Here is a 22,557-nt window from a genome sequence, read left to right as displayed (position 1 = left end):
TCATCCCAGTATCCATTATGGTTTCCCCCGTCGTCGTCTAGATTCCCCAGAGGAACTATTGTGTATTATTGTAAATAGGAATTACGCTTTATTTTAAGTATTCTTCCTATTGTCTATGTTTAGTTGAATTTTGGTTACTCCTGTTTATCATTCCCGAGTTATATCTGGTATTTATAATATACCATTCAAATTAAAAAATATCAAAAAAATGGCTTTGCAATCTCCAGTGTCTCCACTGTTTATGGCCTCGTCCAAATTGGAATTAGCTCCAAATGCTAGTTCCACCTTACTTACTCCACCACCAACTTCGACTTCTTCGCCAATCTCCAAAAAAGAAGTACAATCACCCAACCACTTCAAGTACTATACCAACCACTTGAATAAGACTCAATTCAACTTAATTTTAATCAACTGTTCAATCAACTTGGTTAAGATTTTGTACAAAGACTCAGTTGACGTCAAGGACATGAGATTCTTCGTTATTGAGATCTTGAGAAGATCCAAAACCTCTATCCAATCCTTACAATTAGCTTGCTATTATTTGTTCAAATTAATTAAGGACGGAAAGAATGTAGCCAATGATCCTTTGTTAAAGGATTACAAGAAATTGTTCCTCGGCTTAATTATCTTAGCTTCAAAGTTCAACCAAGACAGCAACTATGCTTTCAAGTCCTGGCTCAAGATTTGTGGTATAAAAGACGATGACCAAAAGGTCAACTTAAAGACCCTCAGAGAGGTTGAGACAAAGTGTCTCGGATTGTTAAATTACGATCTTTATCTCAATGGCTTGCCTTACGAGAACTGGTGTAACATTCTAATTATCTTTGGTTATGATTTCATCAGTTATCAAGTTGTTAATGATCAGGATGGAGAAAATGAGATTCATTGGGAGTCTAACGATGTTTCCATTGCTAACAAATTAAGCAAGTGGAACACATTTTTCCGTCTGTTAAATGTTAACAACTTGAATGTAGTTAAGATTAACTTCAATAGCTACTACGCAAATCAAATGGACAAAAAGATCTTTGTCAACGGCAAGGACACTCAAGGATCAATTCCATCTTTATTCCATCAAGGAGGCTCTAGAAAGAGAAGTTGTGGAGAAGATGCTCCCATCATCGCTGGCTTTAGCAGCCATAAGAAGTTGAGAGTTGAAACCATTTAAAATGGTTTCTTTCGTTTCGTATATAGAACATATTTGAAATCGAATGTATATTTACCCATAAATTAACTTTCTGTATTCATTGAACGGATGGTGGATGTACACTTTAACCTTACCTTTCCAAAACAATTTTTGATTAATTGACTAAATAAAATACAATTCTATAATATACTTCGCTAACAAAATTTTATAGACCTAAAATACAACATTTCAATTGAGAACCCATAGTTATTCAAATCACATACAAGCATCCATCATTACCCCAAACTCCATTTACATTTGTGAGTGGCATGAAACCGTCATTAGCTTTCATAATGTCCTTGTTCTGCTCAACTTCGTCCGTTCTGTTGATGACCCTATTGGTGGACTTTCCAATAGAGTAACCTCTTATGGCAAGTTTACCCTCTTTCTTTTCATTTATTCCGGTGAGTTTCAATTCCAAAGATTGCGAAATACAACCCCATGACTTTAAGTTCTTCAACTCAAAGAATCTGTAATCATAGAAATCAGTCAAAATCACAGGTCCCATTATATTATAATACCCAAATTCCATAATTAACCTCGAAGCAAGTAATGCTCTGAATTCGTTCAATTGGGGAGAGCTGAAGATCCGTGGATTGGTAATAGTATTATTGACATATACTAGACGCAATTTCGAGTATGGATTAATGGAGTCATTTTTAGTGAATTTGCCCTTGGAAAGAAATTTTAACGACTGGTTGAAGATGAATTTCTTATACCAGTTTAAATGAAGATCCTTCTTCAAGTTATCCAATGACAATTTCTGGAGATCCTTTTCGCTGATGGAAAGAATTGTTGGCTTGTAGTCAAAAATGGTACTCCACGAGATGTTTGGTTTCTCTAAAATGATCAAATCGGCGTTGGTGATGAAACTAATCAAAATTTTGTTCAACTGATTCGTCAATTCTTCATTCGACTTTTTCTTTTCTGAAGTAAATTGGATTACCATGAGTTTATCTTCGTAGTTGATCTCCTTGGATAACGGTAAATGTTTAATTGAAGCAGCAAGGGAACTTATTATGTTCAATTGAGTGTATTCTACTGTTGACAACACAGTATTATTCAACCTACGAGTGATCTTGAGTGCTATTCCTTTGTCTTTTTCAAAAGTGTACTCATTTTCAAATTCACTAAGCTCGTCGGATGCCTCCAAGTCGTATATTGATTGGTCTTCAAAATTGAAGTAGTTTTCCACCTGGATCTTCTTCAAGTCTTCGTAATCAACAATATACAACGCGTTTTTCTCGTCTTCTTCACTTAAGTATGCTATATCATCATATAACTCCACAGTTACTTGGCTGACAAAGGCGCTGATGATAATTATCAAAACATCGAAATTATTGATGAAATGGCGTAAATTTATCCTCACGGTTTTGGCTTCCTTCTTAAGCAAGTATTGGCGAAATTTGTCGATCTTATAATTCAATTGCAAAATCGGTTGGAACCTGTCATTGATTGTAATTCCTTTTCCCCTTTGTTTTGCAGCATACCGAGTGATGACCTGCCAGACATCGGAGAGGTTTCCATGCCTAAGCTTATAGTGATCGTATCTTATATCCAATCCGATTCTAAGTCCGCTGGCGTAGCCAAGTTTATTGGATTTATAAACAGCCAGTTCGTTGCTAAGTCGTGTGCTGTCAATTGTGGATTGCTCATTTAAGTAGAGTTCATTGACGTCTTTTGTTGAGTTAATGTACTGATTGTAGATGTAGTTGATGGCCAATGCTGCCACCAAAGTGATGAGTATGGTTTCGAAATCTACCATTGCACCCTGAAATTTTGGGGGAACATATACTTCCGTAACTATTATTTTCAGAAGATAGTCAATTATCAATTCAAAATATAATTCACTCTAACAATTCCTTAGTTAAGGGAAAAGAATAGTAAGACATGTATCCATTTATATATACCAACGCCCTATCAGGATAATCTCTATAATTAGACACCCGTCGTAAAAATCACTTAGACGCAGGATCACGCGACCCTCAGTTACGGCCGAAGACGACGTGTGGATTTATGTGGAAATATGACTGTTTTGTAGTGCGGCACGGGTGCAGTTATGTCCGAACTTTGGTGGTGATGTGACGTGATTAAAGGAGAAGAATAGTGGTTTCGTCTATTCTGGAAGCTGGATTGGGATATATTGCCACAGGGAAAGTTGTAGAACAGCAGCCACGCAGAAAAGGAGAAGAGATTTTAGATAAGACGCGAAGTTGAAGGGAACGGTGTAGGTGCTGCTGGGGAACGACTACCAGCGCTGGGCATTGTTCCTTATGGAGTAGTGAGGGGAGCAAAGACGGGGGAGAGAGACGACAGGAAGGAATACCTAAACAGGGTGAGAGAGGTACTGAAAGGGTAAAGTGGTGTGGGTATAATGGCAATGTAAGTGTGGTTGAGAGAAGAGTTGGGTTATGATCAAGACGGGCTATTTTTGTAACTTGTCAATTGCAGGAGAGGGGGGGAGTAAAGTTTAAACGAAGGTTGCAAAAAAATGGTATCAGACCAAAGCCAAGAAATGACTAGAAGCATACGCGCGTCCCCTATTCAAGGAAGAAGATACATGAAGGGTCCTGAGACTTGTTGAGTGAAGCTGTGGGTTAATAAATAAGAACAAAGCATTTCGGTTCAGAGTTATATTCTGCTATGATGTTGAAATGTTTGCAAGTCATACAAATTGTTGTCGGGTAAAACAAAGAACGCAAGAACCACTTTACTTAAACCGATGATCAACGTTCTAGATATTATTGTAATCTCCATGTTCCATGCAATCCTTTCTTGTGCTCTCAGTAATTCACACCTTTACGTACATAATTGCTTATTACCAACGAACTGTTCGTTATTCCGTCTCTCTGCTACTCACCCCTCACTCTTTACTCACCAATCTCTACTCACGAATCTCTACTCACCTATCTCTAATCTCTACTATCACATTCTTTGACTCACTTCACCCACCCCCACTCTCTTTCTCACTCACACTCTCACTCCTCCTTCGTTCCTCTGCAACCTTGCACCTTGAACTTCTACTTCTATACACCATTTGCAAACGTCCATCGCATTGCGACATTCCTTTACAAAGACTTCTTGTTCGTTACTTGTTCATTTCTCGTTCATGTCTTGTTCGTTTCTGGTCCTCTCACTCTATCACCAAATTAGGCATTGTTGCGCTTGGATCAAATTTCAAGCATCAAAAGCAAAACTAAACAATATTAAGTTTATGGCAACTATAACTTGAAGGGGTTCTTTTCTTGTGAAGCTCTGCAAAAAGTCATGTTTAGGATCTTGATGCCGAAGCTAAGAAGTATCCACCATTTGCTGCTTCTCATAGTGCTAGCATGGATCTTGACGTTCCTCATCCACGAAAGAGTGGTGCCATATTACACTGTTAGCCGGTGCTCATGGCCCACCATGAGCAGTTCGGTAAAACTGGCAAAGCAAATACAACAAGATGATAAGGACGACGCCCTTTTGAAAACAGACCAGGATCAAGACGAGCGCTCGTCCCATCAGGTCACTAACATCTTGCTCATAGCAGACCCTCAACTCATTGATAACCATACCTATCCTGGTCGCAATGAGCTCTTGCTACAATTGTCCAAACACACAGTGGACACATATTTAAAGAGAAATTATAATAATTTGATCACACAGCTCCGTCCAGACTACGTATTCTTCCTCGGAGACTACTTGGACAACGCTAGAGACTCTTCAAGAAAGTACTACAAAAAGGAGTTGAAACGTTTTGACAACATATTCTACAACAAGCTCACCGAGGCAACCTATACCAGAGGCACCAACTGGTTTGTCAATGTTCCTGGAAACCACGATATAGGACTTGGAGATATGGTCAACTTGAAAGCAAGAAAGCGTTTCAACAAGTATTTTGGTCAAACTAACACAGTGACCACTATAAATAACGTAGATTTCATTTCCATCGACGCCTTATCGTTGTCTGCGAGCGATAAGTCCATTAACGAGGACGTTACAACATTCATAGACAAGAATTTTGGTGAAACCATTGTCAAGACGAAGCCTAGAGTACTTCTAAGTCATATTCCTTTGTATAGAGATCCTTCTCTTTCTTGCGGTCCATTAAGAGAGAGCTCGGTTTTCGATGTAATGGGAGCTGGATATCAGTATAAGTCCACAATCGAAGAGAGTATATCGGATGATTTGTTAACGAAAATCAAGCCCGATCTCATATTCTCTGGTGATGATCATGACTATTGTGACATAATTCACGAATCTACAAATTCAAGAGAAATTACCGTGAAATCGATTTCCATGGCTATGGGTATTAAGTATCCAGCAGTTCAAATGCTATCATTCACCAATTCCGATAATGAAGATGACTATCAAGTTAATAATCAATTCAAGTTCGAGACAAAAATCTGCTACACTCAGATACCATACGTTAATGTTGCAAACTATATCGTATTGGCAGTGGCATCAGGAGTTGTGCTTTTGATGTGGAACATAAAACTGAGGTCATCAAGACATCACTATACCTCTATTCTCCCTCTTGTGGATGTTATAGGCGACGGCACGGAAATGGCAAATAATTCTAGCAAAATCAAGGACTTTCTTCGTGAACATGATGAAAATGATCTTTCAGGACCTGTTGGTTTGTCTAGTGACGATGCATTTCCTTTAGCCTCGGTCAAGGCCATCAACATACCGAAATATACTTTCACTTCGAGTCTGCGCCATACCGTTCTTGAATACATAGGGTCTACCAAAGTGGGCTCACTCTACCGAGAGTGCATGACATTTATGAAGAAGTGGAATCTTTTTGCATTCCTTAAGCACTCATTGGTGCTCTCTGTGTTGATCATAGTGTTGTACTATGTTGGTTTCTGTATGACATTGTGATAGAAAGGAGAAAGTCGAAGTATCTTGTAAAAAAATGAAGAAGCTGATATGTGTTTAATAGAGGATGTATCTACAGAGAATTTCTTATAAATACAGCAATAGTACAGAAAGAGTCTTGAACTTTGAGTTCGCTAGATTATTAATAGAAGAATGCCCCCCAATATGAGCAATGGTAGGACGAACATGATTATACTATACGTTTGATATACGCTGTAAAAACTCTGTAGATATAATTCTCAAAGCCGTGGCCGGAAGTAATTAATACTTTCTAATATAATTCACCTGACGTATATATTTGTCTCCATAGCCTATCATCTCAACCATCTGCCCCACCTATCCACCTAAGCCGTCCATCCATCTCAACCATCTGCCCCACCTATCCACCCAAGCCGTCCATCCATCTTAATTCACCTAATTACTGCAAAAACGGGATCCAGAAAACAGAAATTTACGCATGATAACGATTGCTGCATAAAATAAAGTGACCTCACAAAATAAAGTATGAGTTGCAATTTAACACACGAATACTAAAAGAAAGGGGCACAATTAGTTAAGCATATTATATAATACGTGCAATGTAGAATATCACAGTGAGACTTTCAGAGCGAGACTTTCACAGTGATTGCAACAAGGGGGGTGTGAGGGGGTCTACGAGCCCTCAGTCTAAGAGGAACTCCAGAAAACTGACAAGAGAACAAAACAGAAATTAGTCCATGAAAATCTCCCCTGTTCCTAACTACTCTCTTTACTAAGCATTTGTTTCAAATTATCTTTCTTGCGGTATTCAGTGCTGTCACCGATAAAAACAGAGTTCATGGATAAAGGATATGCAAACGCGGCATTTGGAACTCTATTACAAAACATTATATAGACTACATAGATAAACCAATATCCGCCACAATATTGCCCCACCGCAAGTCACCACTTCCGCTTTCACCACTCCCGCAATCACCTCTCTCGCAATCACCTCCCCCTGTTACTAAACACCATTTCCATACCCTGAAACTACCCCAAACACCCTGAAACCATTCTAAACCATCCCATATCAACGCCCGTTACCATACTCCATACAAACAATGTGTGAATTCCAGTGCGGCGCTCTTGTACATATATAGTCCCTTACAGAATATTATTGCTGGGTACAGTAGTGGAAGTACAACCTTAATTAATGGCTACTAACACCAACCGTTATTTTCTTATTCAAGTGTTTCAGAATTCGGGATCGAATGTCATCTGGGACACACAAGCTCGTTTTAAGAAGAAGCCAAAAGAGACGGACTCCGCCGTCTTAGAGATGTTTTCTCGATGCACTTTCTTTTTCAGCCTGAGGCAAAAGCTTTCCATATCGGATCGCAATTTAGCACCCATTGATTGACCACAACACAAGAACGCATTGAAACACTGCCAAAGAGCACAGAAACACTGGAACGCTGATATTCTAGTACTGCCATGGGTTGTGCCGCAAGCGTCCCTGAAAGCGACGAAAATGACCCCTTTCTCCAGGATAAACGCATCAATGATGCTATTGAACAGGGGCTCCAGTTGACCAAGCAGAACGAGAAGAATCAGATCAAGCTTCTTCTTCTTGGAGCAGGAGAAAGTGGTAAGTCCACCGTGTTGAAGCAAATGAAGCTTCTTCACAAAGGAGGCTTTACCCAGCAAGAGAGAATCCAATACTCCCAAGTTATCTGGTGTGATGTGATACAATCCATGAAGATTCTCATTATCCAAGCTCGTAAGTTGGGCATTTCCCTTGAGTGTGATATGGAAGGAAATCCTCTCATACCTTATAAGCAGATTATCCTAAGGGCTAATGCTTTGGATCAGATTGATACCGGAGCAGCAGGAGGAGCTAACTTCTTGAATGACTACGTGTTGAAGTACAGTGAGCACAATAAAAATAGAAGAAGATTGAATAGCACTGGTGTGGCCAATACATCATTTTGGGATAACGATAACACTCCAAATCGTCATGAAGATGATGGTACGGAAGATTTCAATAACTTCTACAATAGCACTCCCCCTGAAGGAAGAAACTATCCCCGAATTCAAATTGCCGAAGCTATTTCGAAGTTGTGGAGTTCTGATTCGGGAATCAGGGCTTGTTATGAGCGATCTAATGAGTTCCAATTTGAAGCAAGTGCTGATTACTATTTCGATAATGTCTATAAATTTGCAGATCCCAATTACTTTTGTACCGATATGGACATATTGAAGGGTAGAATAAAGACTACTGGTATTACGGAAACCAATTTCAATATCAACTCCTTCAAATTCAAGGTTTTGGATGCTGGTGGTCAACGTTCGGAGAGAAAGAAGTGGATCCATTGCTTTGATAATATCACAGCCGTTCTTTTTGTATTGGCCGTCTCGGAATACGACCAGATGTTGTTTGAAGATGAAAGAGTGAATAGAATGCACGAGTCTATTGTGTTGTTCGATTCCTTATGCAACTCCAAGTGGTTTGCCAACACCCCATTCATTCTTTTCCTCAATAAAGTAGATATCTTTGAGAAGAAGTTAGAGAAGTCGCCTTTAAAAGATTACTTCCCTGATTTTAACGGAAAGCCCAACGATGTCGAAAGTGCCATTAAATTCTTTGAAACAAATTTCTTGAAGTTAAATAAGACGAATAAGCCTATTTATGTTCACAGAACTTGTGCCACAGATACGCAGTCTATGAAGTTTGTATTATCAGCAGTAACGGATATGATTATCCAGCAAAACTTGAAGAAGAGTGGTATAATGTAATGGCTGCAAAATCTAGTTGGATTTTATCTAGAGGATTGAGCTTTTTGTAACGTGATCTTGTGAAATATATGTGTTATTCAATGAGTTGTAATGTAGATTGTTCAATTGCTACTGGAGGTTGGAACAGTGAGGCAGTCGTCTCTTTCATGTCCATACTCTACATCAAACTTAACAAAGGATTAGTATATTTAAATATGTGAGGTTATATACGAATGGGTACGACATGAGCGTCTTGTTTTTGGAGCTAGGCCCCGTGAATTTAGTCTAAACGTTTTATTTGACTGAACAGGAACAACCAAGTTCTTAGATGCAAAAAGAGAAGTGAAAGTAACCGGGGAACACTGTTCTGCCGCTTACCATCTCATCATGGCCATTTCGTTTCTGTTTCTGTTGTAGTCGAGCAAGGCTTCGATCTGTCCGGTTCCGGAAATGACGATGTCCTTGTCCCACAAGGTGGCCTGGGCCCATGCTTTGACGTCCTTGGTTTGGATAGCATCAATCTTCTCCAAAGCTTCTCTGATAGATGATCTGTAACCACCCAAGAGGATCTTTGAGGCGATATCAGTAGCAACGGCTTCAGTAGTGGCCAATTCTCTCAATAAAGCAACCTTAAGGGCAGCCTTACCTCTGGCAACTTCAGCGTTGGAAATAGAGATGGACAAACGGTTCCATTCCTTCAAGGCAAAGTGAGTGAATTCATCTACGGAAGCAATGTTGGAGATCTCGGCATTGAAACCCCAGAGACCAGTGTCGGAGTATGAAGTGGAGAAGTGGGTGTACTTGTCTACAATGTGGTATTCTTGAACAAGGGAAGCAAGCTTTGCGGAGGTGTAAGGAGCGAAAGCAGACTTGTGATCAAAGTCACCGAAGATAGCAGCAGCTACCTTGGCAACGTAGTAGGCTGGGGAAGTGTAACCTTCACCTTGAACGGCAATGGAAACGTAAGCCTTTGGCAAGGTGTCGTCTCTCATTCTGACTTCAGAACCAAGGAAGGTAGTTGGCTTGGTCTCTGGCTTCAAACCTTGTGGGACCTTGAGCTCCTTCTCGATGGCATCGGCAAGGACGTCGTGGTCGAAGTTACCAGAGGCAGCAATGATGATGTTAGAGCCGACCAATTGCTTTTCGAGGAAACGGGCCGAGTCTTGGACCTCTAAGTCGGCAATAGACTCAGTGGTACCGAGAGTTGGCAATCCAAGGGAGTAACCTTGGAAAGCACTGGCGTTCAAGTGCTCCAAAACCTTGAGCGATGGAGTGGCTTCGACATGGGCAGCAGCAGCACTCAATTGGGCCTTAGTGGCGGCGAAATCGGCCTTTTCCAAGGCAGCGGATGGGTTGGAGGCAATAGCAGCAATCTTCTTAGCAGCCTCGACGATGTTATCGTTGGTGGTTTGGGCAATGACACCATTGAGTTCCTTACCGTTATGGGTGGTCAACAACACGCCGTTGGAAGAGCCGGAGGCCAAGGCGTTGGTGGTCAAGGCTGAAATACCGTTGTTGAAAGGGTGTTCTGAACGGGAACCTGCTCCGAAGTAGAAACCCACGCTGGAGGCGGCAGCATTACCGTTGAACTCACTGGCGATGGTGACACCGTTGGAGAGCGAAGTGTACTTTGTCTGAGCGTTGGCGGTAGACACGAAACGGCGGGCGCTTATGTTTTTGGCGGCGGAGCGAAGACTGGAACCACGGATCATCTTGGATACACGACTTACAATGTTATATTCCACACGAGGAGACTGGGTATATAACAACGACTGATGGTAGAACACAGTTTAATTCAACTGTTGCAAAGTCAGTTTTCGATTTTCTGTTGGTTGATTTTGCGAGTGAGAATTTGTGCATTTGAGAAATTTGGAGTGGCCGATTTTTAGGGAAAAGTTCAGCCAATGAGGGCCAGGCGAATTGTAACGTGCAGGTGCCATACTACCAAAACTTCACTCTGCTCACTGCTCACTGTTAAGTGAGTAAGTGAGTAGAGTGCAGCCATTCTTCACTCTACCCACCATTAGGTGTGTAGAGTGTAGCCATTCTTAGTGTAGTTAGTGAAGAGTGTTATAATTCTTACCTCTTTCTTGCTGCCATTCTTCAGTCTACAGACCTGGCGGTGTGTAGAGTGTAGCTATTCTTAGTGTACTCACCGTTGGTGTAGAGTTTTGTCTAACTTCACTGTACGCACCGTTAGGTGTGTAGAGTGTTATTCTTTTTTCTTTTCCCTAGTGTTGGTATACGTTTGTTACTATTTACTATTCTCATTACGCTTTAGAATATTACTTCCTCAAGATTAGTGGATTGTTAGTGTAGATTCAGTATTCTACAGTGTTGCCACTCTCAGTGGACTCTCCACTAGTGTTGCGATCCTTAGTGTTATAGATTGTTACTATTCTTACCATGGAGTGCTATCTTTCTCAGTATACCCAATGTTTGTGTAGAGTGTAAAATATATTCGTCACTCTCACTATTGCTGCAAAACTCCACCATATGCTTTTCATTTGGTAGCGCCGACGGAGCTGGAGGTATTCTATCATGTTTAAGTTTAGCAAAATATTACAATATTTTTGGTTCAATATGTCTACTACATCACTTAGATTCAGCCTACAGCTTTGAAACCTGAAGAATTGCTAATTCGTGGAGTTAAAAGCAGATCAAGTTCATTGGTAAACTCAGTAGAATACACAAGGAATAATTCAGTGAGAAAACATGTAGATGGTAGCGCCGCAAATTTACCATATTAAAATGAATGTGACAATTGGTTGAGTGTATATTCAATGACTCAATTCCAATGATCCCCAAATATTGTTGTTTTTATCTTAGAGTATTATAACAAGATCCCCAAGGTGAGCTTTAGCAATATCACTTCTTTTAACATTCTTTTTTGAGCTATGAATGGTGAAATTCAGTTGTGGATAGACATTAAAAATCGATTGTTCATCTTGGCCATGGGCCTTGCACTTTTCGAAGAGCCTACAGTCTGCTTCCTTCATCTTTGTTCATACCTTTATCCTTTATTAAGGCGTTTTACTCTACCGATTTTCTCCATCATATTTCCCTGACATATCACTTTTGCAAAGAAAATTGCAATTTGTTGGAAAATGTCCCATCACATCGTTCCAGCGTATTTTTTTTTTTTTGCAGCCTATTTAACAGCACAAATTTATCAATTCAATCCTTACCTACCAAAACCTATAACTCTAGCTAACCAAAACCAGCATCGTATTACTCATCTACATCTGATGCGGCGTAATATGATAAAATCCCCATCTCTCCATACACTTCACCGGTGGAAAATGGTCTTGAGCGACTCGAGTAGCTTGTAAATGGTCTACCTGCAACAATATACTTCTGGTCATTGCCGAATTGACTTTGAACTATTTGCTCAATCTTACTTTTTAAGTCAACTTTTCTTTCCTCAACCTCTCCAGTGACTCTTCCAAACTGCCTCTTTGCCTGCTCCAAATTGGCTGCAAATACATCAGCGCTCTTGACAACTTCATCATTCTCGTTATTCAAGTTCTGTGGCTTTGCGTCGATAAAATCGGAACTGAAGTTCCTCAACTTTAAATCACTAGATTTCTCTGCTCCAGTGGATATTCTAGCTGCTGATAAGGATGCTTCATTTAAAACTGTTTTCCATACTCGTCTCTTTTCGTCTGCTGGCAAATTCAATCCAGTCTTGCCCCCACTCTCAAGCACAATTGGATGCCCACTTGATCCATAACTTAATTTTGAACCTCCATTTCCCAATTTAGAAACAAATGACTGTAACTGACTATGAATCCCACTAACTTGAGGGCTATGCCTTAATGGGCTTTGTCCAGACGTACCTTCATCTAGTTCTGGAAGAAGTAGAACATCTTGAAGGAGGCTCATATTAGATTCATGTCCTTTGAAAGGACTTTGGTTTGTGGAGCTTTCATTATCATTATTCTTCTTTGCACCCATAAAATATCTTATCATGTCCTTCAAATTAGATGCCTTCCCTTCCAAATTACTTTCATCTGCCTCTCCATTCGACATTTGCTGTTGGGTCACGTCATGGCATACACATGTACATGAATGTTTTCCAATCAATTCATTCCTCAAAGAGACGAGTTCCGGAGCGCTGTTGACTCTTTTGATACTATTCAACTTGGAAACCAACTCCCTTCTTTCCCTAATAAGAAAGGTATCGTCAAATCCCACAAAAAAGTCATCTTCATGGGGAGTAATTAAATCTAGCTCTGTAGGATTATTGAGCGTTTGTTTCGATTTTTTATCTTTGGGTACTACTGAAAGGAATTCTCCCGGTTTAATGAGATACTTGCACTGGGGGAACGTTCTCAACGAGATAAGTGTCTGATTTTGGAATTTTGATTGGATAACTCTGGGATTTCTGTTGGTGCTGTAATACTTGCGGCGGTAGTCCACGGCCAAGTAATGCCAGTGATATTTGACGTCGTGGAATACCCCTTGAAGTAAGTCCATTATATCGGTCGGTTGACGTGGTGAAACAACCACTTCCAATGTTGTCTTTCTTCCCACTAATAAGATCTAAACTCAGCAAGGTATTAAAAGCAAAGAAGAAGGAGGGAAGGAAGTACTACTCGCCAGAGATAAACTTATACAAATTATATTTGTGGCAAGCGAATAGCCGCAAAAAATTTAATGATTGCAAAAAATTGTTAACCGCCAGCATCTCTTAACTATGCGCATGTATTTAATGTTATAGAAGATGATAGAGTCAAGAGATAGGGTTGTATATGTTTATGTGTGTATATGTATATATGTATATATGAATTATGTATATATGTATTATGTGCCTATGCGCTTATGTTTGTATGTGTGTATGTGTGGATGGGTGTATAGCAATATGTATTATTATACTGCCTTGTTCTCTTAACTAATGGCCGTCTTTATTTTTTTATTAGTCTATACTAGTATATATCAGTCTTACTTGAAAGATAAAGTCTAAAGTCTATATTATATATATTAGTCTATGTCACATATATCAGTCTATATTATGAATGGTTCACCTTCCCATGCCTTCTCTTGTAGCAAAGCTACATTCTATCAATGCTACCATTACTACAATTCACATCTACACGTTGTTGTCATCTACACAATATTGTCTCTCTGGGAAATTATGCATTCTCTAAATAATCAAACACATATCATATATACAAGTTGTTTCCATCTCCAAGTCAAAATATGCTAAACGGGCGACTCAAAGGGTGATGTAGGCTCTTTGTTGGATGGCCAACTTGTGCATTTGAGCCTTTCTATCGTAGCCCGAGGATTTACCCTCGTATGCGGCAATAATCTCTTCAGCCAATCTCACAGAAAAGTCGGGAGACTTCTTCTTCTTACAGCCCTCCAAGATCCAGGTAATGGCGAATCTGTTCCTCTGTCTCTGGTTTAATGGCAGTGGCACGACTTTGTTTTTAGCAGTACCGGTCTGGACGACTCTAGTTGTGATCAAAGGTCCGAGCTTATCCAAAGTCTCCTTCAACGTTTCTACAGGGTCCTTTCTTGTCTTCAATTGTATTATGTATAATGCTCTGGAAACGATTCTTTGTGCAGTGGCTTTCTTTCCGTGTCTCATAACAAGGTTGACTAAGTTCTCTACAGTAGGATCGGATTTTAATGGTATACGCTTGTTGGCATATGCTTCGACTTCGGCCATTTGTTCTTCTGTTGGCTCGAACTTCTCCTCCAAGAATGGCTCTGGGTTGGCCAACTGCGAAAGGTATACTTCTGGAGCGGTTTCAGCCAAGCTCTTGCCGTTTTTCAAGCTCTGGACAGCACTTAACCATTCGTCCACATCGGACTCAGTTATGCTGTCTTTGTTTGCTGGGTATATTTGAGCTGTCAAGCTCACTTTCTCTTCCTTTTTAGCATCTGCTGGAACTGATGAAGAATTGAATCTGACAAAAGATGACGAGCAAAGAGGAGAGAAAGTCCTCACTTTCGTGCCTGCTGAAGCATTTACTATTCTGAACGCTCTGGTGCAGTTTCTGACAAGCGACATCGCCTTATAAGTTATGTGGAAAACGACTCAGACGTTGTAGAACCAAACTCGAAGCGAACAACACCAATTCGTTAAGTATGAGAGAATTGAAAGAGACTGAAAAATTTATGAGCATAGGTGCTGAAAATTACTGCGACTCGAGTAATCGAAGGCACGGCTGCAATTATGGGTGGTGGTGGTGGTGAGGTGGATGGGAGTATATTTGGCGATTGATTTGAATTGCAAATAGGATATTTGGGCAAGAAGATGATGAGGAAGAAGTGTTCATATTCATGCTCATATTCATGCTCTGTTCATGGTATCTTATGTGTGAGGAGATGTGAAAGAAGTCATAATACTCGATAGATAGTATTCTCTTTTTCACGCTCACATAGTGGAGAAAAGATGCTTACTATAACAGCTGTCTAAATAAGGACAATGATATGAACTTAGCACAATGTTATGGGCAACACCACTGGTGAAGTTTACAACTCCGATTTCCACCAAAATTTCCATTTCACAAACAAAATGTTACTAACTATTCTAACCAACTTTAGACCATTTACCAATAATTGGTCTTCGCTCTTCCCTTCACACTCTTCCTTACTATGAGCGGCGCCATACTCCACACTATAATTAGACGCGGCGCTACCATCTCCACTATCGCGTCTTGGAATTTTCAGTTGGTACGGTTTCAAATAGATAATGATGATAGTTTCTTCTTAACAGTTTGATCAATAGATAATTTTCCCCGGAGAAAGCAGTACATAAGGAGGAAACCATATGACTCTTTCGATACCTGAGTTGGACGTCGAACTTGAAGCGACGCTCCAGCATATTGTCGAGACGAGAACTTTTGACCCCGATACAGAGCCCGAGAAATGGTCCAAGACCATTCTTCCAGCTATCATCACGAGACTAAACTTGATCCTGGAAATAGCCAGTTCTCAGGGTGAACAGTTTAATACTAGACCAGAAGGAGTAGATCTCCCTCTGGCAATTTCTAGCACAAATAGCCGAATTGTAAGGCAATTGCAACAAGCCTTTGTAGAACATCCTCCATTCACAATAGTACGAATCGCCGAGATTCTACTCAACCCGAAGCAAGAAGGCTATGATTTGGTGAATAACAGTCAGATATTGAAGTACTTTAATCTGCTAGCGAAGATTGTATTTGTTTCTTCTTCGATAACCGATTTTCCTCCAACCACTTTCCTGAATGTTAATGGCAAAGTGGAGGAACCATCTAATGAAGTCGTAGAGCCAGTGATAACGAGCCAGACATTAGTTAATATTCCATTGGTAGCCATTCCTTGGTTAAGCGAGGCAAAAAATGTAAAAGAAGAGACTAAGAACGGAGAAGATACCAATACAAAAGGAAACTCTACAGTAGAATTGGCAGAAGGTGAAACAAATACTACTAATCCTATCACAACGGGTTCTCAACTAAACGAGAATGAAAAGGACGAAGAACAGAATGGAGTCAAAGATGAAACAAAAATTATACAATCACCAGAAAGCTCAAGTAAAGAAGAAACGAACGACAGTCATTTGGAAGATCCTTCTGCTGAGGGACAAACATCAATAAACGGTGCTTATGGAGAAGCGATTGCCGCACAGTCACAGACAAATAATGAAAAGGAAACTAATGAACCTCAACCTTCCACCAGAAGAAGGAGACTGGACGGCAATAACGAAGGCTTGAGTGACATCGATACATCAGCAGATATAGCCACAAAGAGACCAAAGACTGATGGAAGTAGTAGCTCCAATGGGTCCAGTCAAGGAAACGATGATATGGAGATTACAAGTGTAACTGAAGATGAAGTAGCCATGAGCAACACAGATGAGCTGGCTCAAGTGGATCCTCAAATAAAGGAAACATCACAAGATATCATCCACAGTCACAACGAAGAAGATAAGTCGAATGACGACACGATTCAAGCTCATGGTTACAATATGATCACTACAGATTAGGTATGTTCTCTTAACATTAACGTCTTCACGAATTTCATTTTTCACTTCTTGCTCGTTTTAGTCTTCAACATTTTGTTTATTACATTTGTACATTACATACACTGTCTTATAGAATTACATTAGCTTACAACCCCGTGCTAGAATTCGAGAGTTCACAAGATCCTTTCCGTGGTCCTTTGACAGAGACCCAATTGTACTTTTTGGCACTCCTTAATATGGAGATCTCGATCTAGATCTCGAGCGATCTCTCCTATCTCTATCGTTTGAACGGTCCTTGTAGTTAGGCTCGTATGTATCGGTACGACGACTTCTCTCTTCTCTTCTATATTCACGTTCCTCGCCTGGAACATAACGGTCTCTTTCGCCTCTGTAGTAACCGTCCTGGCGAGAAGGAGGTAAATCATATGACCTATGTCCTGAATATCTATCTCTATCTCCGCCTCTGCCATAATCTCCACCTCTACCATATCCTCTATCTCTTCTGCCGTATTCTCTGTCTCTTCTTCCATGGTCTCTACCACCATCCCTGTCTCCTCTGCCTCTTCTTGGAGGATAAGCATCGTACTCACGTCTACGACGTCCACCACGATTTCCTCCTTGGAAACGAGGAATGAAGTCACCGCTCAAAAGCGTATGGCTTGCTACAACTTCTTCCCCAGATGTGTCATAATCGAGTCTCCACTTTCCATTTCTAGGACCTCTATCTTCCTCGTATATCCATTGATTGATGGCTTTAACGGGAATAAAGTCCGCAAATAATGGGTATCTGTCTACAGAGAACTTACGTGGCTTCAAGGGTTGTTTAACAGCATTTTTCTCCTCCTCCGTTTCAAGTTTTTCCACTTCATCTTCGTATTGCAATAGTTGCTGTTCGTATCTTTCTTGTTCACGTGTCTCGTATTCTTCCTTAAGCTTTGAATCTTCTTCTTCCAGAGGATAGACGGAACCAAGCAATTTTTCCCGGATATAAATAGCGCCTTCTTCCAGATCTACTAGGACAATTCCATGGGTTCTTGTTCTATTCAACCAAGCTCTTTCCACATTGAAATTGCCTGCTTCCTTGACCAAACTCTTCAAGAAATTCTGGAAATGCATGGCATTTAGTGGCCGACGCAAATTTCCTATGAAAACAGCTCTTGTGGGCTGGAAATTAGCCTCTTGTTTGACCTCGTATACCACTTCTTCTTGAGGTTCGAGTCTTTCCGATGTCTGAAGACCATGATGGTCAACGGCCTTTTTCGGTGGCTCTTCTTCGGAAGGGGTAACTTCTGGAGCAGACTCGCGTCTGTCGTAGTCGAGGACTTCCGTATCACTCATTGTGCTTTCACCGGGCACCAATTGAATGTAATTGAAGCGAAAGAAGACATGGTTTTGATGAAGAATTGCTAATTGAAATTTGTAGGCGTGTATGTTTGAGTGTTGTCTGCAGGAGATTGATGGTGGGATTTGATCATGTGATCAACAATCATGTGATGTAGTTGGGGTATAGACTGGGGTTGATGGAGTGGATAGATTGGTGTGTTGTATTTGGAGGTGGTAGGTATTGTTGTTCATAGTTGATTGTGTAGGATATGATTTCAATATTATAAGAGGTATTGACTTTGAAGGTTCTTTGCTTTTTTTTTTACCGGAAAGAGCCATAGAAAACTGATTAGTAGTTCTTAATATGGTACTCTCTGTAGTGTATTGCTAGAATCGACCTAATTTACATTCAAACTCTCACTATATCCTATGATATTAACATTGTACGCCATGCAAATGCTTGTACTCCTAAATATATACAAAATCCTCAATAATCTACTGTATTCTTATGCTCTCAGATACCCAGAAATCAGATCGTTGTTGATGCCTATTCTTCACTCTTAGGCTGCGAAGATACTCTGGAGCAAAGCGAATAATCCATTGCCGTCGGTCTCTATCACATAGATACCGTACAACCCCACAAATGACCCAAAAGTCAACAACTTGGAAGCGGCTCCGTGCCAGAAACCGTACACTCTTCTGGGTATGTAATCAATAATACAGGCCTTGAAACCAGCATGACAATGGAAGAGAAGTAAAGTGGAGAAAAGCGAGTCGATCATAGGGTATTCAACACCAGCGACGAATGGAACCATAGATAAAGGCACCAACGAGATCGAAATGGCACGTTCGTATGTCCAGTGGTAACTGCCCTCGTAGAAATCAGCTTCTGGAGGAACGTAGGCGTCATTGACGGTTCCTACTATGTGACCTGCTGGCTGTTCTATTTTCTTTAATTTGGAGAAGTTTGGCTTCAAAGAGATGAATCTAGCTCCATTAAGTCCCGAGGTTTTGAGTATAGAAGCTGGTTTTATGGCAGAAATCGCCGAGCGTGAGCAACCAAGAGATGTAAACATCATATTTGTCTTCTTCCGCCTTCAATTAGTACCTGTACTATACGTTTATATCGTTCTGGAAGCAACTTTCAAAGATCAAATGCCATGAAAAATCGGTTGTGAAAAAGTTTTGATGAACCGAAAAATTAATTTTCAGTGCGCCGAATTTTAGTGTGAGAGAATGTGATAGAACGAGGATATTGAAAGTACTATTATTTGAATGAATGGATGATGGTTAATGGGCTATGATTGTGGAGTAGGCAGTGGAATTTGAATATTGGAGTGAAGGTTTTTATGTAAAAAAAAGTGTAAATTTTGGGAGCCTTAAGCTAATTTACAGAATAGTTGAGTATTGTAAAATACAGAGTTTATGAATGATTGAATTATTCAATGTAGTGAAGGAAAGGTAGACATTGAATAGGAGATTTATATAATGGTCTACATTTCTCTTGAGATTGGGAACGAATTTTAAAATCTGCAGCTATTAATCCGTTTCATTTCTCGTTTAAACCATTTTCTTAATTAGTATATTGTACATCTATTTACAAAGTTATTTACATGCGAATTGCATATTTGGAGTGATTACCATGATGCAACCTTTACACCTGGTATCAATCCAGCTCTAGCTCTGTCTCTAAAAGCAGTCTGCGAATGTTAGTAAAGGTTCCGGAAATAAAAAGAAAGTGAAAAATTCCGAAGGATAGTCTAAAATAAAGGAAACTAGTCTCCTGGGCTATTCTTGACTTCCAAGTTTTATCACTAAATCATTATTATACATACTCTGTTGAGCTTGAAGTCCCTGATCAAGGACTTTGAGTTACCGGTAGCTACGCATCTGTCTCTGATCTGGTTGAATGCGGTGTATTTAGGCATAGAAGTCAATTGTAATTGTGCTTCCAACCTGGCTCTTGGAGGTAATTCGGTGTTTCTTGCGATATACTTCAATGCCTTTCTTGTGACCTCATGTTCAGCATATTGCAATCTTTTGAACTGGTCTCTGAGGACTCTTGCATTCACGTAGCAGTGCTTTGGCACTTCGAAGGTGACCGGGAATCTGAAGGGCATGCTGACTTGATGTAGAGCTAGTATTGGGCCACTGATAGAACTGTCGTGAACTGCCATTTTTGATATTTGAATAATTTGGTGAGGAAAATGGTATTCTTATGATTACGCACGGCGTGTGTAAATTTGAGTACTAAGAAATCTAAATAGGTACAAGCACCAGGATATAAAAGAGATCCACAACCACCAGTGATTACTAGGAGGAAATGGGGAAAGTCTATTTTTTTTGTATCTTATTGACACCTATCGGATAGAGTCAGCATATTTCAGTTCATATTATTTTCACTTCCCCAATTTCACTACTATGGCCTTCGTCTGTCTCTTTGTCTCTTTGTCATTTTCACGTCAAGTGCCATATGTCTGTCCTTTTGTCATATGCCAGTGTCGCATTTCACACCACAAGAACGACAAGACTGCAAAAAGTCGTCATAAAATGCGACACGGACAATCTGCAACCTGCAAATTTATAACTCATTATTAATGCTGAAGTAAGACAGACATTAAATTAATGGATGAATTACTCTCTTCTTTTCAATTGTTGAAGTGTAATAAGGTAATAGTTAGTATTAATAGTAAGTACTAATTCGGTTATAATTTTGGTAAAGTAGTGTTTTATCAGGTTTCTTAAATTGCTACAGGTGGACGTATTGCTGTGTTTAAATTATTAGAATATAATTGTCTCTGTCTTTCAATTCTCATTCTTACAGTTCTCTCTCTATATTATATATCTAACAATGTTCACTGGATTAATCGAAACCATAGGTACAGTGCTTGAGTACACGGAATTGGACACGACGTCGTCCGGAGGAAATGGAGTTTCTATAGTAGTCGGAGATTGCGCTAGTATTCTAGTTGATGTCCATTTGGGAGACTCTATTTCTACTAATGGTGTCTGTTTGACAGTTACTGAATTCGACGAAGCCAAGACCCAGTTCAAGGTCGGTGTGGCTCCAGAAACTTTACGTCGTACTAACTTAGGGGACTTGAAAAAGGGTTCCAAGGTAAATTTGGAACGTGCTGTGACAAGTGACGTTAGATTGGGTGGGCATGTTGTGCAAGGTCATGTAGACACCATTGCAGCCATTACCAAAAGGGTTCCAGATGGAAATGCAATTACCTTCACTTTCCAATTGAGGGATAAGGAAAATATTGCATACATTGTCGAAAAGGGATTCATAGCCATTGATGGAACATCATTGACTGTTACTGCTGTGAATTATGAGACATATGAGTTCTCTATCATGATGATTAGTTATACCCAAGGAAAGGTCACTTTGCCTTCTAGAGAGCTTGGCGAGTCGGTGAATATTGAGGTTGATTTGACAGGAAAACTTATCGAGAAGCAGATCGAGGTTAACTTGAACGGCCAGATCAACAATGAGGACAGTGTGTTGCATAAGCTCATTGTGTCTTTAGTGGAGAAGAAGGTGAAGGAGTTGGTCAAGTGAAGGAGAAAATTGGAACAATTTGGAGAATGAAGTTCTACCGTTGTGGTAGTATAGATATACAGATGGAAGCTATTTATTAATACAAGTCTTAAGACTAGATGAGTAGATCATGGCAGTATGTGAATAAGTATAAATTACTTCACCCTGGCTGTGTCTATGATCAAGAATATTTGCGAGCCTTAGTGTTGTGTGATTGAAAGAATCGTTCGACTTTGTAAACTAACCGGCTTTATATGGGACAGCAAAATTGATCAAAAATCTACAAGAGCAAGAGCAGGAGGAAAACCAATTCCAGTTGGAGAAATAGCCAGTAGTTTGTTTTGCAATGCATATCCTTATTCATGTGCCTTGTATGGAACTAAAAGTGAGGTCTGTACCAATTGAAATCTTAGTAATGCCTTAATTATGATAAAAGTGTAAACAGTGAATGTTAACTGTAAGAATCTTAACTATGAGTTCTATATGCGAGTTTTAACTATGCGAGTCCTAACTATGCGAGCCTTATGCGAGTCTTAACTATGGACAGTCTTAAACTACTTAACTATGCTCAACTCACCTTCTAGAACCTGAACTACGACAGTCTTATGTTATGGCAAGTAAAAGTTCTTAACAATGCTTAACTTAACTTTAACCACCTAACTATTAGCATCTTAAACTTTGTTCACTATGTGAAATAGATAACCTCATACTTTTACTGATATTGCCTTAAATCACAGCATCCAAATACATATCTCTATATATCTGTATATATATATATATAGATAAATCCACTAATAATTATCTAACTCTCAAATTCTAACCTATCCCATCTTCATCACATCCCATGACACCTCTCAAGACATGATCCTAACTACAACAAACCAATGATCTATAAATCCCCTCTTTAATACTCCATAGTTCCGTATACCTGTTTTAACTACTGCTCCACCA

General features: G+C 39.8%; 12 protein-coding genes across 12 annotated transcripts; 5 read left to right on the top strand and 7 right to left on the bottom strand. All coding sequences in view use genetic code 12, as the record gives it.

Moving 5' to 3' along the window:
• Positions 1-241: 241 nt before the first annotated feature.
• Positions 242-1,165, top strand: PCL5 (Pcl5p; the record flags this gene model as incomplete). The annotated part of the gene is made up of 1 exon (XM_064921598.1): positions 242-1,165. The coding sequence occupies one exon, from the start codon at positions 242-244 to the stop codon at positions 1,163-1,165; it is 924 nt and encodes a 307-aa protein (XP_064774095.1).
• A 167-nt stretch (positions 1,166-1,332) lies between these two features.
• RJT20DRAFT_127774 (uncharacterized protein) lies at positions 1,333-3,098 on the bottom strand. The gene has a single exon (XM_064917082.1). It carries the CDS (start codon positions 2,946-2,948, stop codon positions 1,395-1,397), a length of 1,554 nt encoding a protein of 517 aa, XP_064774094.1. The 5' UTR covers positions 2,949-3,098; the 3' UTR covers positions 1,333-1,394.
• A 1,231-nt stretch (positions 3,099-4,329) lies between these two features.
• Positions 4,330-6,549, top strand: RJT20DRAFT_41183 (uncharacterized protein). Its single transcript, XM_064920037.1, has one exon. The coding sequence runs from the start codon at positions 4,451-4,453 to the stop codon at positions 6,050-6,052; it is 1,602 nt and encodes a 533-aa protein (XP_064774093.1). The 5' UTR covers positions 4,330-4,450; the 3' UTR covers positions 6,053-6,549.
• A 952-nt stretch (positions 6,550-7,501) lies between these two features.
• Positions 7,502-8,803, top strand: CAG1 (guanine nucleotide-binding protein subunit alpha; the record flags this gene model as incomplete). The annotated part of the gene is made up of 1 exon (XM_064920593.1): positions 7,502-8,803. The coding sequence occupies one exon, from the start codon at positions 7,502-7,504 to the stop codon at positions 8,801-8,803; it is 1,302 nt and encodes a 433-aa protein (XP_064774092.1).
• A 167-nt stretch (positions 8,804-8,970) lies between these two features.
• RJT20DRAFT_127772 (ubiquinol--cytochrome-c reductase subunit) lies at positions 8,971-10,669 on the bottom strand. Its single transcript, XM_064917081.1, has one exon. The coding sequence runs from the start codon at positions 10,492-10,494 to the stop codon at positions 9,157-9,159; it is 1,338 nt and encodes a 445-aa protein (XP_064774091.1). The 5' UTR covers positions 10,495-10,669; the 3' UTR covers positions 8,971-9,156.
• Positions 10,670-11,991: 1,322 nt separating this feature from the next.
• RJT20DRAFT_140687 (uncharacterized protein) lies at positions 11,992-13,374 on the bottom strand. Its single transcript, XM_064918619.1, has one exon. The coding sequence runs from the start codon at positions 13,259-13,261 to the stop codon at positions 12,014-12,016; it is 1,248 nt and encodes a 415-aa protein (XP_064774090.1). The 5' UTR covers positions 13,262-13,374; the 3' UTR covers positions 11,992-12,013.
• Positions 13,375-13,774: 400 nt separating this feature from the next.
• RJT20DRAFT_127771 (mitochondrial 37S ribosomal protein uS7m) lies at positions 13,775-14,910 on the bottom strand. The gene has a single exon (XM_064917080.1). The coding sequence runs from the start codon at positions 14,802-14,804 to the stop codon at positions 14,001-14,003; it is 804 nt and encodes a 267-aa protein (XP_064774089.1). The 5' UTR covers positions 14,805-14,910; the 3' UTR covers positions 13,775-14,000.
• Positions 14,911-15,566: 656 nt separating this feature from the next.
• On the top strand, positions 15,567-16,760 carry RJT20DRAFT_5415 (uncharacterized protein; the record flags this gene model as incomplete). Its single annotated transcript, XM_064920588.1, has 1 exon — positions 15,567-16,760. One exon carries the CDS (start codon positions 15,567-15,569, stop codon positions 16,758-16,760), a length of 1,194 nt encoding a protein of 397 aa, XP_064774088.1.
• Positions 16,761-16,841: 81 nt separating this feature from the next.
• RJT20DRAFT_127767 (uncharacterized protein) lies at positions 16,842-18,449 on the bottom strand. Its single transcript, XM_064917079.1, has one exon. It carries the CDS (start codon positions 18,075-18,077, stop codon positions 16,971-16,973), a length of 1,107 nt encoding a protein of 368 aa, XP_064774087.1. The 5' UTR covers positions 18,078-18,449; the 3' UTR covers positions 16,842-16,970.
• On the bottom strand, positions 18,450-19,324 carry SDH4 (Sdh4p). The gene has a single exon (XM_064917078.1). It carries the CDS (start codon positions 19,139-19,141, stop codon positions 18,623-18,625), a length of 519 nt encoding a protein of 172 aa, XP_064774086.1. The 5' UTR covers positions 19,142-19,324; the 3' UTR covers positions 18,450-18,622.
• Positions 19,325-19,630: 306 nt separating this feature from the next.
• Positions 19,631-20,271, bottom strand: MRP2 (mitochondrial 37S ribosomal protein uS14m). The gene is made up of 2 exons (XM_064917077.1): positions 19,898-20,271; positions 19,631-19,762 (listed from the first exon to the last, which is right to left on the bottom strand). Exons 1-2 carry the CDS (start codon positions 20,237-20,239, stop codon positions 19,700-19,702), a joined length of 405 nt encoding a protein of 134 aa, XP_064774085.1. The 5' UTR covers positions 20,240-20,271; the 3' UTR covers positions 19,631-19,699.
• Positions 20,272-20,913: 642 nt separating this feature from the next.
• Positions 20,914-21,627, top strand: RIB5 (riboflavin synthase; the record flags this gene model as incomplete). The annotated part of the gene is made up of 1 exon (XM_064921571.1): positions 20,914-21,627. The coding sequence occupies one exon, from the start codon at positions 20,914-20,916 to the stop codon at positions 21,625-21,627; it is 714 nt and encodes a 237-aa protein (XP_064774084.1).
• Positions 21,628-22,557: the final 930 nt, after the last annotated feature.

Source organism: Scheffersomyces xylosifermentans (genome assembly GCF_036884685.1).
Source record: "Scheffersomyces xylosifermentans strain CBS 12540 chromosome Unknown RJT20scaffold_4, whole genome shotgun sequence".
NCBI lineage: Eukaryota > Fungi > Ascomycota > Pichiomycetes > Serinales > Debaryomycetaceae > Scheffersomyces > Scheffersomyces xylosifermentans.
Note: the sequence above shows the minus strand (reverse complement) of the source record. Positions and strands in the feature narration are given on the sequence as shown.